Below are 14,825 nucleotides of genomic sequence, written 5' to 3' on the forward strand. Positions count from 1 at the left end.
CACACAACTCTGGCTTATGCCCTCATCCTTGTATGCATAAATAAACAAAATCTTTAAAAAAGAAGAATAGCACCATTTAAAAATAATAAATAAGTCATGTTTGAGTATTCAGAAAAACTATTGCCAGTCACATGACAGATTTGGGAAAAATGTAGTAAAACAGTGGTAGACACATTGAAAATTAAGCAAATGAAAAAGTGACAGCTGTTAATTTCAGAAATCAAAATAGTTGCACAAGAGAGAAAACATACCAAGAGTACTGAACAATGGCACATTGCCTAAAATTGATAAATATTAAATTGTAGTATATGCCTATTATGTAGAATTAAGGAGAAAAGCAAGGGGAATAGTTGAAGAATTGAAAGTGGTTATCTCTGGGGGATGGAATAGGGCATTATAACAGGGTGGTCCCTAGGAAAAAGGGAAGTTCCAGGTTCCCTGCCCCACCCAGAAGGAGGGTGGAGCTGAGCAGAAAAAAAGGAGAGAAGAGAAGGGAGAAGAAGAGAATGAAGCGGGATGGAGAAGGAGGAGACCTAAGGAAGCCACATGGAGCAGCAAGCATGTGATGAAGAAACCGGGTTTGTTTCCTGACTCTGGACTGGTTAAGGCAGAATGTGGGTGAGATACCTGTAGGGAGGTGACTATGGCAGTGTTTATACTGATTTTGATTTTGCTCTTTTCCTCCCAGATTTGTCTGGCCATTTCTGAGCCTTTTCCATGGGTCCGGGCCAGAAGGTGCTTTAGTCTTGTGGCAGCTTTCAGGCCTTGCTTTGGGCCAATCCCTTTTGGGTTGACTTTTGCCCACAAGGGGATGGGTAACTTCAGGTGTTTGATTTAGAAGTTATATTCTTTGTGTTCTGTATTGTATATTTACTGTATTAAAGTCCCTTTTCATTAAAGTTTTATATGTTTTGTCTTCTTGTGGTGGATGGCAGAACCCACTTAGAGCAGGCAGGTTTTGAGGCTTCAGGAGTGCCCCTCTCTCTCCCTGTTCTCTAACAGATTTGGGGTATCCTATAACAGTATATGCCTATTATGTAGAATTAAGGAGAAAAGCAAGAGGAACAGCTGAAGAATTGAAAGTGGTTATCTCTGGGGGATGGAATAGGGCATGGGTAAATGATAACTGTATTTTGTGATAAGCTCTAAAGAACTTAAAAAAACCAATGTACACAAAGGCCTCCCTGGTTGCACAAGGAGTTAAACAGAGCACTCTGAAGCTATCTGCAGCACCAGTTCCATACCCAGTCAGGGAGATGACCCACATGGAGCAACAGACCTCTCCTGTCTGGCCTACTGCTCCCTTCAGCAGTGTGTTTCAGTCATTCCACCTGCTCTGTTCCTCACTCTCTCTGGTGAATCCTCTCACCCTTGTTCCTCTGGCCTGTACCCCAGTTCATGTATGCATAAATAAATAAATACATCTTTTAACAAAAACTGTGGACACATTTTTTGATAATAAAAGTTAGAAAACTCATATACTGCTGATCCAATGTTAATGACACAGCCATTAACTTTAAAAAATTAAATATAGACTTACCATATGACCTAGCAACTCCCTTCTTAGGTGTATCTACTCAAGAGAATTGAAAACAGGTCTCAAACAAAAACTTAGAATAGTTCTCTTCACAATAGCCAATAATCAGAAACAACCTAAAAGTCCATTAACTGATGGATGGATGACTAAAATGCTACCTATCTTAGTGTGAAATATTATTCAATGACAAAAACAAATGAATTATTGATACAAACTACAATATAGACAAACTTTAAAAACATTGCTCTAAATGACAGATATCAGGTACAGTGCATGATATCATATCAGATACACATGTTGAAAGGTATCAGAATCATAAATTGTATGATTTCATTTGTGTGAAATGTCCAGAATAGGCAAATTTCTAGAGAAGAAAATAGATTAGTGATTGTCAGGGGGTAGAGAGAGGAGTCAAAGACAAAGGGATGAGGAGTGACTGCTCAGTAATTATAGATGTCTTTTAGGGGATGATGAAAATGTCATGATAGTTGCACAACACTGTGACTATATGAAAAACCATTGTGTCACACACTTTTAAAAGGTCAAATGGTAAACTTTTTTTAAAATTTTATAACAGTTTATTTTTACATCATTTTGTACATTTTTTAAAATAATCTCAATTGTAATCCCCGCGTGTTTCCCATCACCATGTCACCTGTGTGCCATCACATAATCCCGTGCATTTCCCTCCCCACCCCCCCTTTTTTGATCCCATTCCCCATTCCACCCCCGCAAAGTGTCTCTGGTATATGGTTGTTCATTATTTTTGTTATTTTCTTACCTGGTCCATTATACTCCTGCTATGAGTGAAACCATCCGGTATTTTTCTTTCTCTTTCCGGCTTATCTCACTAAGCATGATCTTTTCCAGCTCCATCCAAGTTGCTGCAAAAGACATGTGTTTCTCTTTTTTGGTTGCTGAGTAATATTCCATTGTATATATGTACCACATCTTTCTAATCCAGTCATCTACTTTTGGGCATTTGGGCTGCTTCCATGTTTTTCCAACTGTAAATAAAGCAGCAATAAACATGGGGGTGCAGGTATCTTTTTCAATCAGTGTTTTTGTGTCTTTTGGGTAGATACCTAGGAGTGGGATTGCTGGGTTGTAGGGAAGCTCCATGTTTAACAGTTTGAGGAGCCTCCAAGCAGTTTTCCATAGTGGTTGTACTAGTTTGCATTCTCACCAGCAGTGCAGGAGAGTTCCTAAAATGTCAAATGGTAAATTTTATGTAAATTAAATTTTATCTCAATAAATTCAGTTGTAACAGAAGTCCCACTTGAGACTGCCATAAAGAATGAAAGAGATGTGGCTGGAGTTGAAAGTATTTTTAAAAACACCATAAGCTACACAATGGAATATTACTCAGCAACCAAAAAAAAAAAACATGTCTTTTGCAGCAACATGGATGGAGCTGGAAAAGATCATGCTTAGTGAGATAAGCCAGAAAGAAAAAGAAAAATACTGGATGGTTTCGCTCATAGCAGTATAATGGACCAGGTGAGAAAATAATAAGAATAATGAATAGCCATATACCAGAGACATTTTATGGGGGTGGAGTGGGGAATGGGATCAAAAACGGTGGGGGGAGGGATGGCACATGGGTGACTTGGTGATGGGAAACACACGGGCATTACAATTGAGCTAAAAAGAAAAGTACAAATGATGCAAAAATAAACTATAATATTATTTAAAAAAAAAACACCATAAGCTAATGGCATGTTTTCTTTTCACTCTTCCAGGGTTTAAAACCCACTGGAGGGCCCTTTTTGGTGGAGCAACAAGTTAAAAGCACAGCACTGTGAGGCTGTCAGCAGGCATTGCAGCAGGAGTTCTATCCTCTGGCAGGGAGCTGACCCACATGGCGCAGCAGACCTCTCCTGTCTTGCCAGCTGCTCCCTCAGCAGTGTATTTCAGTCCATCTGTCTGTTCTGCTCCCCACTCTGTCTCTGGTGAATCCTTTCATCACCACCACCTCTGGCCTGTATCCCAGTATTGTATGAATAAATAAATCTTTACAGAAATAAATAAGTAAATTACAAAAATAATAAAATAAAATCCACTGCACCCAAGACCCTGCTGAGTGGGCAGTACAATGTAAATAGGCATCTGAGGGACAGACAGTTGGGAAATGCTTCTGGTGTCTCTGCTTACTTGCTGCCAGACCTTCTGCAGAATCTAATTTTTAGCTTCCAGGTCACCATAATGGGGCAATTACACTACTGCTCTTATCTAGTGGTTGTGAAGATGATAAGAAATAATGCTTTCTAAAGCCCCAGGCGCAATGCCTGACCCATAGGAAACACACAGAACACTTAAGTAAACATATAGTTTCACTTAGTAAACAGTTTACAATTTTTTTTAAACTTAACTATTTAAAAGAGTCTTAAATAGTTTAAAAGACAATCCCCCTAATGCGGATGTTTTGGGAACGCCCCTCCTTCTCCCGGGAAAGGCAACTTGAACACAATGAAGTGGAGTGGGTAGGAGGAGAACGTTTTCGAAAATAGCACCAGTGACATGCTTTGAGCGCTTACCCTTGTCTAAGGCCTCTGGGCTACGAGCTCCTCCGTCTCCCTAGCTCTAACCCGCGCACCAGCCCTGTCCCAGGGGAACCACCCTCGCCGCCCGGGTCGGGTCCCCGCCGCTGGAGCGAGAATTCCGCGCTGGGCCGAGCAGCCCGTGCCAGCCGCCAGGACCAGAAAAGGCGCGCGGCCTGCACGCGCGCATCAGCCGGGTCAGTGCTCGCGCCCGCGGGGCCTGGCGGCCAAGGCCAGTCCGGGGACCGGGGACCGAAGGGGCAGGGGCCGAGGCGGGAGTGCCCTGAGCCGACTGTGGAAAGGCCAGGGGTGCGGAGGCCGAAGGGTGCCGAGATCTGGGGATGAAGGGGTGCGGGATGGGGGGAAGGGGCAGGGAGCGGAAAACAGGAGACCGGACAGAAGCCGAGGTTCCGATAGCAGTTGGAGGGAGCCATACCCGCCACGAAATCTGCCTGGGTGGCGCCATGGGGCCCGCCCCCACGAAACCTCCCGGGGCTGCGCAGTCTCTTTTCCTACGCTCTGGCTCAGCGCTGACCCTTCCAGTTCAGGGCTGTTCACTTATCTCCTCCTCTACACAGATTGTGAGGTTGTATTTTCTTCATCTTAAACACTGAGTAAAGGATCCAAATTGTGTCCCTCTCACGGACTCTAGGTTTGGGTTTTCTAAGGATGGTCTTCCGTTTCTGTATCCCCAGTGTCTGAACGTCTCCCTAGCTCTAACCCGTGGTCAGCAGACCACTGTGGTTGAATATTGGTTGAATATGTACCGAATGACTGTGCAAAAGAATTGCTTTCTTGGGGGCGGACCTAGAAGCAGACGTAGAGTGTGCTGTGATGGGAACCGTGGCCCAGAAGTGCCAGGAGTCAGCTACTATAATCCTTTACATGTATATATTGGTGAACAAAATCAGTAACAATCACATGTTATTCTCATTTTACTAGTGGGGAAACTGAGGTTCAGAGGAGTGAACGCAGCTTGGTGTAGAACTCTGCTTTCTGGGTACAGACTTCCTCAAACACCTGCAAACAGGCCTGTAGGATGGATGTCCACAAGCCTGGCAGCATTCCTCCTGCTTTTCTTTCTTTTTTTTTTTAAAGATTTGTTCATTTATACGTACAGAACTGAGGTACAGGCCAGAGGTGTGGGGGTGAGAGGATTCACCAGAGATGGAGTGAGGAGCAGAACAAGCAGATTGACTAAAATACACTGCTGAGGGGAGCAGGAGGTGAGACAGGAGAGGTCTGCTGAGCCATGTGGGTCAGCACTCAGGCCAGGGATCTAACTTGCACAGAAGTAGCTGCTAGCTCAGTATTGCTGTGCGTTAACCTCTTGTGCCACCACTTTGCCCACTGCAAAGGGAAAGCCATGAGCTGGTGACTATAGTCAACAGCACACAGTGTGGTGGTAAGATTACTGAAAGGGAGAGCGAAGTTGCCATTTAATGATAGTCCACATTTGAATCCTTGCAGGTATACTTGCCAAACCTTTACTGGGCTATGTATGATGTTGGGGAGGAAAAAGCAATGATGAATGAAACACAGGCCTTGCACTCAGGGAATCAAAACTTGGCAGCACAATAACTGTATATGTTAAGGAGTTAATGAAGTCTGTCTGAACCAGAAATCCACAGAATACCTGTAGTCTATAAGACTATAGTGCAAACTACTGATGTCAGAGTTTCATCTCAGGCCTACTGAGTCAGAATTTCCTGGAATGGGATCAAAGCATATGAATTAAAAAAAAAAAAAAAAAAACTTGCCCTGAATTCTGCTGTGCACTCCTAGTTGAAACCTGTCGCTCTACTGCAAAATCATTGTTGATAGCAGATCGAAAAGAGCAGTACACAAATAACTATAACAGAGGGCAAATTGGGGTGAGTCCTTAGTAAAGTGCCAAACCAAGTGCTATGAAGTTTCAAAGGAGGACAAAGTCACATCTGGATGGAGGAGCAAGGAAGTGTTATGAGTGAAGTGGCAATCTGTGATGGGACATACAGGATATGTAGGCTATGGGTCTGTAGAAAATATGGTGTGGAGAAGAGGAGGACCTTTCTGGTAGAGACCAGCTTGAGAAAAGACCCTGACAGAAAAAAACAAGGAATATGTTCAGGGACCAAGAAATAGTGAGTTTGGTTAGAGGGTGGGTAAACAATGGAGGAAATAAGAGTGGAATTCTGTTGTGAATGGTTCTATATGGTAGGATAAAAATTTATTAAGTTTAAATGGAAGAGTCAATGTTGTAGACAGGCTGATGCCCTCAGAATTGATCTATATATTTAATACAATAATGATTTTAAAAAGCCCAAAAGGAAATTTGTAGGAACACAAAATGGCTCCTCAGTTCACTTGGAAACATGTTAAGAAAAGTCAGCAATAGAATAGACAATAATTGGGCTTCCCTAGTGGTGCAAGGGATTAGAGTGCAGCATTATGAAGCTATCAGAAGCACATCGCACAGCAGACTTCTCCTGTCTCACCTGCTGCTCCCTCAGCAGTGCATTTCAGTCAATCTGCCTATTCTGCTCCCCACTGTGTCTGTGGTGAATACTTTCACCTCCTGCTCCTATACCTCTGTCCTGTATGCCAGCTCTTGTATGCATAAATAAATAAATCTTTTAAGAAAGAAAAAATACAATTGAAACAAATGTGTATAGTGTAGACATAGGCAGAGAGATCAATGAAACAAATCGAGAGATAAAACCAGGCATATGTGGAAACTACATTTATTACCAAGAATACAGTTCAAATCAATGGGTTAAAAATTGTGATCAACTTTTTGACTGCCTGGAAGGCCTTCAGCATTGTGCCTCAGAACAACAAGTAGCCTAAGAGTGCCACTGGAAGTTTAATACAGCTCTTACTCATCTAGCAGAAATGGGAATTTTTGATTCTGTAAATTTTTTCCCCTTTATTAATACTGAATCTGTAAATTTTAATCAGCTCCTACTACAGAAAGTTAAAGTCAATGGAAAAACTGCAAATCTCAGGAATGTTGTTCACATTGAACACTTCCAGAATAAAATCACTGTTGTTGCTGAGAAACTGTTCTCTAAAAGGTATCTGAAATATCTTGCTATGAAATACCTTAAGAAGAATAATCTGGGCCCTCCCTGGTGGTATAGCAGGTTAAATCACAGCACTAAGAAGCAAAAGCCACTTTAGCCTGACTGTGAACCCCACCTTCCCCAGAGGTGACCCACATGGAGTGGCAGGCCTCTCCTGACCTGCCCTCTGCTCCCCTCAGCAGTGTACTTCATCAGTTGGCCGGTTCTGCTCCCCACTCTGTCTCTGGTGAATCCTCTCATCACCCCTGCACTTCTGGCCTGTACCCCAGTTCTGTATGTAAAAATAAATAAATAAATAAATCTTTTAAAAAATAATGTTTGAGACTAGTTTCCTACAGTTGCATATGACTTTCGTTACTTCCAAGTTAATTAAGATAAAGATGGATTTGAGTTTGAGGAATAGGTGAGGCCACCTATGGAAAACACTATTAAGTTTCCTCAAAATATTAAAAATAGATATAGCATAGTAATATAGTAATTCTTCTCTTTGGCGTCTATTCAAAGAAAGCAAAAGCACTAAAAGGACTATTGAAGGACTATTTACACTCTTATGTTCATTGCAGCACTATTTACAACCTCAGTGCCCAGCGACATAAAAATGGGTAAAGAAGATGTGGTATATATACACAATGAAATACTACTCAGGGCCTTCCCTGGTGGTGCAACCGGTTAAGGTAAAGCACTACAAGCTAGGAGCAGCTGTGTTTCATTCAGTGTGAGTTCGATCCTGGCCAGAGGTGACCCACATGGCGCAGCAGACCACTTCTGACCTGCTCGCTGCTCCCCTCAGCAGTGTACTTTGTTAGTCTGCCAGTTTTGCTCCCCACTCTGTCTCTGGCGAATCCTCTCTCGCCCCTGCACCTCTGGCCTATACCCCAGTTCTGGATGCTTAAATAAATCTTAAAAAAAAAAAATAATAATTTAACTCCCTTTTTTTATGAGTTGTATGCCTTTTGAAAGTTATTTAACTTCTTGCCCTAATTGTAAAATGAAGAAACTAGTGCTTGCCCGACCTATTAGAAGGTAAAAATTAATATAACCGAGCTGAAAAGAAATGAAATATATCTATAGAGCTTCCAGCTCAACAGGCAGGAGAGGAACATGACTTGATGTTAACGGAACCTTAAGACTTTAAACAAACGACTTCACATTTCTGATCCCAGTTCTTCCTTTGTAAATGAGATTGCTCTTTCTCAACGCCCAGGTATATCTGTGATGATTAAGTGAGACATCTCAGGAAGAGACCTTTTGCACAATAAACGCTAACTGTCCACCATCAATCCAAAAGTCCCCCTTGTTCCCACCCTCCTCATAATCTCCCAAGTATGATTAGTAATCTCGGGCAGAGCCCAGAAAGTTACATAAACACAAACGCTACGTTTAATAAGGAGTATTCAATTGCTTAGCTGATTCTAAAGAAGGACCCTCAAGCGCTCGCTACCACACCCGCCGGCGTCAGCAAGCTGGAGCCGCAAACCCCAATTCTCGCGATATTTTCTTCTGCCTTCCGAATCTGCCACAGATCACGCGAGAGTGACTCGTCCAATCATGAGACCGAATGTCCGTCCAAGATGGTGGCGCTGTGCGAGCGTAACATATGCGTTTCTGGGAGCTTCACCCTGCGCGTGGCTTAAGCCGGTGTGGGTAGAGATTTCAGACAGACTGGTAGGGATTTTGACTTAAGAGGTGAGTTACTAGTATCTCACACGGTTGCGCGTTCTCTTCATGTATATATCATTCAGTATCCTCATTCTCTTGTCCTGGGGCCACGAAGTGCTGGGCCCGTGAAAGATCAAGGGAGCGAGACCAAGCGCGCGCTAGTGTGTGGGTGAGTGAGGGAGGGGAAAAGGGAACTGGGTAAAAAGGGAAGGGAGCTGGGGCTGGGAAGGGAGAGAGAAAGATAAACGGGAAAACTTAGCTGAGTTGAGGATGAGCGATGGAGAACTGGTAGTGGCGGGACTTGAGAAAGAAGTTGGATTTATGAGAGAAGGCGAGGAGAGAGGGGAAATGGAAATTGGACTTGATGTGGATGGGGTCTGTGCAGAAAGAATTCAAAGTTTTGAAAGCGAGATTGAGACTTATTTTGTGTTAAGATAAATAGTGATTGAAGAGCTTCGTTAAGGCTCCATAGAAACCAAAGAAACAGAATCATGTAGATGGGAAAGATCAAAGAAATTCGAACCGTTAGCTTCTAGGATCTACCGCTTTAACTTTCTGGACTGATTTGGGTAATCTGGAAAGACACTCCAATCCTAAATCTGAGTCTTTTTTTTTTTTGTTATAGTCTTAAGTCGGTGCGTGAAGAGTACCATCGTGCTTTCAAACAAATACTTGTTGAATGCTTACTCTTTGCCCTGTTTTAGGTGTTGGCATGCCAAGTGAACAAGATAGACAATGTTTCCTTTGTGACACTTAGCTGGCAGGACAGATTTAATGGTATTCATTCACTGTACATTTAAATGGAGGTACTCAGGAAAGCCATCAATAAAAAGGTGACATTTGATCAAAGATCTGAACCAGGTGAAGGTACCTTGTTATGTGTGTATTTCTAGGGGAAGAGCAGACCAAACAGCAAATACAAAGCCCTAAATTAGGAGTGGTCAAACTTGATAGAGGAATAATAGGGAGGCCAGTGTAGTTAGAGCACAATGAGCCAGGAAAAGTAGATTAGGTTAAAGAGAAGTGGGGAGATCACAGTTAAGATAATTAACTAAGATCCGGTTTCCTGTATTAGGAGCTTGGTTAGCAAAATTGGTTTTATTCATTCTGCATCTGTTCTTAGCAGAAAGGTTTGGTAATTATGAAATGAATAGAGTTTGCCATATCTGTATTTAACTTGTTTCATATATGTTCAGAATGTCATGTGTGAATGTTGATGTATGCTATGTAGTCTTTAGAAACTTAGTTTTGCAGAGCCATCATTGTCAGTCTCTTGAAATTACTTTTGGAGTTTTTTTGTTGCTTGCTGGAATTACAAAAGAAAGTATTTTCTTTCCATTTTGGGGGGCGGGGGACTGGATATTGTCCTAGTTTTATGTTCCCCTCTTTTCTGATAGTCTGTAAAGGGTATGTTAATGTCAGTAAATTAAATTTGTATAATAGTTTCTGTGGTAATCTGTGTCACTAAAGTGGTAATTTGGTGTACTGAGAAACTTCCAAGTGACTTAATTCTTTCCAATTCTGAATTGTTTAATTCACTCAACAAGTATTTAGTGTATGCTTGGGATGTACAGTTGAGAGTTAGATGGACATGATTGCAGTCACAGGGGTGTGTGTAAGAGAGAGAGGAAGAGGGAGAGGAAAATAAAGGTGTAACCAAAAAAGAATGCTGAAGGAAATGACAGAGTGCTTGGAAAGCATATAGAGTCAGCATCTGATTGAGTATGTGGTGTCTGAAAAAGCCTACTTGAGAAAATTATGATCAGAGTGTGATTTGAAGGACTAGTGAGCCTTCATGACATGAAGGTATGATAAGAAGGGTAAGAAGACTAAGAAAAAGCAGATGGTTGGGCAAGTGGCAACAAATGAGATTGGAGGGATGGGTAAGGCCTACATTTTGTGTTCTTTGTTAATGATTTTGGACTTTAGGAAGCCACTGAAGGGGTTAAGGACTGTTCCGATGTATGTTGGAACTGGACTTGTCAAGTAAAAAGTGGATTGCAGGGGCTAGAGTGGTTATAGAGAGGTGATACAGGTTATTGGAATAATCCAAGAAAGAGGTAATGATTTTGGCTATAGACATGGGTGTTATAAAGGGTGAAAAATGGACAGGGATCAAGAAATAATAAAGATATAAAGAATATGGAGCACACAGTGTGTTTAAAATGGGGTGTGGGGAAAGTGCTGAAGATTTTTGGCTTGTGCAACAGAGAAATGTTATTCAGCAAAACAGGGAAGATTAGAATAGGATCAGCTTGGATGAATAGGATAGATAGAAATGGTTTAATTTTGTACATGTGTATGAGATGTTCACATATTGCGTATGAAGCATTTTTGAGCCTGATCTGGTGTGAAGACAATTCTTTTTTTGAAAATGGGTGTAAATCCTTGAAAGGTGACCTCCCTCTGAGGCATCCAGAGGGAGGAGAGGGAGAGGTGAGGGGAGGATGGGAAAAAGCACAAAGGACTGTGGTGGAAGTGCTAAGGCTAATCCTAAAGAGTCTTCACATGACCAATTAGGAGGCTCTTGTATCTTGTACTGGGCTGGTATTGGTGGAAATAATATTTAAAAATAGATGAAATTGAGTGCTGTTTACTGGTAAATCTCATGAATAGTGATTTATTAGGATATGTGAAAAAGAACTATTGGCTGATTGCTAGGTTTCTATCTTAATAGTATTTAGATGAATGCTTCTTTTTAAGAAGTGAAAAATGAAGAATTTTAAAAAAGGAGAGAGTAAAAGGTACCCACACTCCAAATATGAATACTAAAATAGTTTTAAATTATCAACTATTTAGAGATTTACTAACCCATCAGATTACTTTGTAATCTGCAAGAGAAAGCAATTATATTTGTTTTCAAACACCTACTATCATCCTAAACAAAGCACTTGCTCTTAAGCAAACCCTGCTTGCTTCTAAATCTACTCTGTCCTTTCAATTTGTCTCTTGGTACCTCATACGAGTAGAATAATATAGTATTTGTCCTTTTGTGTGTGACTTATTTCCTTTATATGTTTTTAAGGTTTACCTATATTGTAGCATGTGTCAGATTTTCATTTTTACGACTGAATAATGTTTTATGTATATGCCATATTCATATGTTTGTTTATTCATATGTTTATGGATAATCTGGGTCTTATCCACCTTTTAGCTAGAGTAAATAATGCTACTGTTGAATGTTGGTGTACAAGTATCTGTTTGTATTCCTGCTTTCAGTTCATTTGGGTATATATTTTGGAGTGGATTTACTGGATCATATGGTAATTCTAATGTTTAACTTTTTAAAGAACTGACAGTTTTCCATTGCAGCTGTACCAGTTTTTAGTCCCACCTGCAGCATGGGACCATAGTGTCCCATAATCTTGCCAACACTTGTGCTTTAAAAAATATTTAATGAATGTAAAAAAGATGTAAAAAAGATGTAAAAAAAATATTTAATGATAGCAATAACTTTGTAATAATAAGTGATATCTTATTGTGGTTTTGATTTGCAATTCTCCAATGACTAATGATGTTCATCACCTTTCATAATCTTATTGTGTACATTTTAAATACAGTATTCTCATTTGATTGGCAAAGATATATTGGTTGTAACTTGGTTAGCAATCCCAACTTTTCCCCATTTGTTATTTTTAAATTTACTATCCTGATTTTCTCCCTTTTTTTCTTTTTAAAGATGGCTCTGAGTAAATCAATGCATGCAAGAAATAGATACAAGGACAAACCTCCTGACTTTGCATATCTGGCATCCAAATACCCAGATTTTAAGCAGCATGTTCAGTTAAATCTGAATGGAAGAGTGAGGTAGGTGAAGAATTCTCAATACCATATTATCCTAGTATAATCTTAATGGACATGGGAAAGTGGGGAAAATACTGGACTTGATTGTAGACCTGAACACTAATCCTAGATATTCCTTTAAACTTCTCATGACATGGCTTCCCTGGTGCCATAGCAGCTAAGTCTCAGTGCTTTCACTGCTAAGGCCTGAGTTCGTTCCCTGGCTAGGGAGCTGCCCCATATGGTGCAGCAGATCTCTACTGTCTTGCTGGCTGTGTCCCTTTTCAGTAGATCTGCCTGTTCTGTTGCCCATTCTGTTTTTGGTGAATACTCTCCCCTGACATCCCTCGACCCCTACCCTCTGGCCTAGACCCCAATTCTTACATGCATAAAGAAATGTCTTTAAAAAATCTACATTAGACATATTAGTGATGTAACTGGGTAGATCGCACAGGGAGGATAGAGATCTGGGTGAATGTGTGAGAAATTCTTGAATAGGATTAACAGGAGGATGTGCAGCAGACCTCTTCAGTTTGGCCTACTGCTTCTCTTGCCAGTGTATTTCAATAAAGCCACCTTTTCTATTCTCTACTATGTCTCTGGTGAATTATTTCACCCCTGTGCCTCTGGTCAGCACCTAAAATTTGGTGGCATGGGGAGAAGTCAGGTACAAGCACCTCTTATTCCTTTATATTTTTCATTAAGAAAAAATTAGGAAGACATGGTGGAAATTAAGAAGTGTGAGCCAGGGACTCAATTTAGGTAAGAGTGTTGCTGTTTACTGAAGTAAGGAACAAGTGAAATAGTTTGTGGAGAGATGATATTTTCAGTTTGGGACAGTGAATCTGAAGTGGTTATAGGATATTCATGTAGGGTACTTTATAGACAACTGAAAATGGAAGTCTGGAAAGGGAAAAAATGGTGATGTGGGGGTGATGTTAATGAAGACTCTGAGTCTTTGATCAGAATACTGAAGGCTGGATAGAAAATGGAAATCATTCCAAGTGTAAACAGAATTTTGTGAAAGGCATAGTAAGTATGGAGAACTGCATTGTAGGTAGGGCTGAGGCTGTAGCACTTTGGGGAATAACAGAAAATGCGACTGGAAGGAGAATAAAGAACACGTCACAAAGAGCCTTTCATAGCATGCAAATTAGGAAGAACTTGATTGCTCAGACATTGAAGAATCAGGATTTTTTTTTAATAATAGTTTTATTTTTACATCATTTTGTGCCTTTTTCCATATCAGTTGTAATCCCCATGGGCTTCCTGTCACCAGATCACCCATGTGCCATCACCATAGTCCAGTGCAGTTCCCTCCCCCCACCATTTTTGACCCCATTCCCCATTCCATTTCTGTAAAATGTCTCTGGTATATATTTGTTCATTATTACTATTATTTTCTCCCCTGGTCCTTTATACTCCTGCTATGAGTGAAGCCATCTGGTATTTTTCCTTTGAAGAATCAGGATTTTTAAGATGGTATAAGACATATTTAGAAAAACATCACGGTTCTGTCAGTGACGGTACAGGTGTTTCTTTTCACAGATTTTTTCCCTTTGCAAAGCAGCAGCAAAAGTTCTACCTGCCTGTGACTATACAGATACTTCTCTTTTTCTTTTCTTAATAATCCTGTCCTTTTAAAATGTAAAAAAAAAAAACTCAGCTGAACAAGTTGGTATTACAATATATATGAATTGATTAAAAGTAAAGAAATCCAGTAAATGTTTGTTGAATGCATAAAAATAATTTCTTTGTAAAATTTAGCTATATGCTATTTACAAGTGGGATACCTGATATAAAATTACAGGTAAAGGATGGGGGGCGGGAATAATAGAATTAAAACTTAGCATTTTGAAAAATAGATATATTTAAAAACGTGTGACATAATTTGACAACATCTTCCCTTATATTTCTAAACAAGTAACCAAAGTAAAGGGAAAACAAAGAATTTGGGAGCTTTCAAAGGGTCTGTAAAATGCTTCAAAGACAAATAGAAATAGTTCATATATGTCCTTTTTCTTGAGTGATTGGGTTCAAAACTTTTACCTTTTATTTAGAAATTCACCTTTAAAAGGGTTATTGACTTGGCCCTCCCTGGTGGCGCAGCGGGTTAAGGCACAGCACTGAGAATCTAAGGCTGCTTCCGCATGAGTTCGATTCCCGCCTGCCCCAGAGGTGACCACATGGCGTGGCAGACCTCTCCTGACCTGCCCGCTGCTCCCCTCAGCAGTGTACTTC

At 40.7% G+C, this 14,825-nt stretch overlaps 1 protein-coding gene across 1 annotated transcript in view; it reads left to right on the forward strand.

The window, feature by feature from the left end:
- The first annotated feature begins 8,713 nt into the window (after nucleotides 1-8,713).
- METTL16 (methyltransferase like 16) overlaps nucleotides 8,714-14,825 on the forward strand; it is a 60,726-nt gene continuing 54,614 nt past the window's right edge. The window contains exons 1-2 of the mRNA XM_004684782.2: nucleotides 8,714-8,828; nucleotides 12,481-12,608. Coding sequence (XP_004684839.1) covers nucleotides 12,481-12,608 — 128 coding nt within the window. The 5' untranslated portion in view covers nucleotides 8,714-8,828. The remainder of the gene's footprint in view (nucleotides 8,829-12,480; nucleotides 12,609-14,825) is intronic.

This window comes from Condylura cristata, unplaced genomic scaffold (genome assembly GCF_000260355.1).
Source record: "Condylura cristata isolate star-nosed mole 26May11 unplaced genomic scaffold, ConCri1.0 scaffold00017, whole genome shotgun sequence".
Classification (NCBI taxonomy): domain Eukaryota; kingdom Metazoa; phylum Chordata; class Mammalia; order Eulipotyphla; family Talpidae; genus Condylura; species Condylura cristata.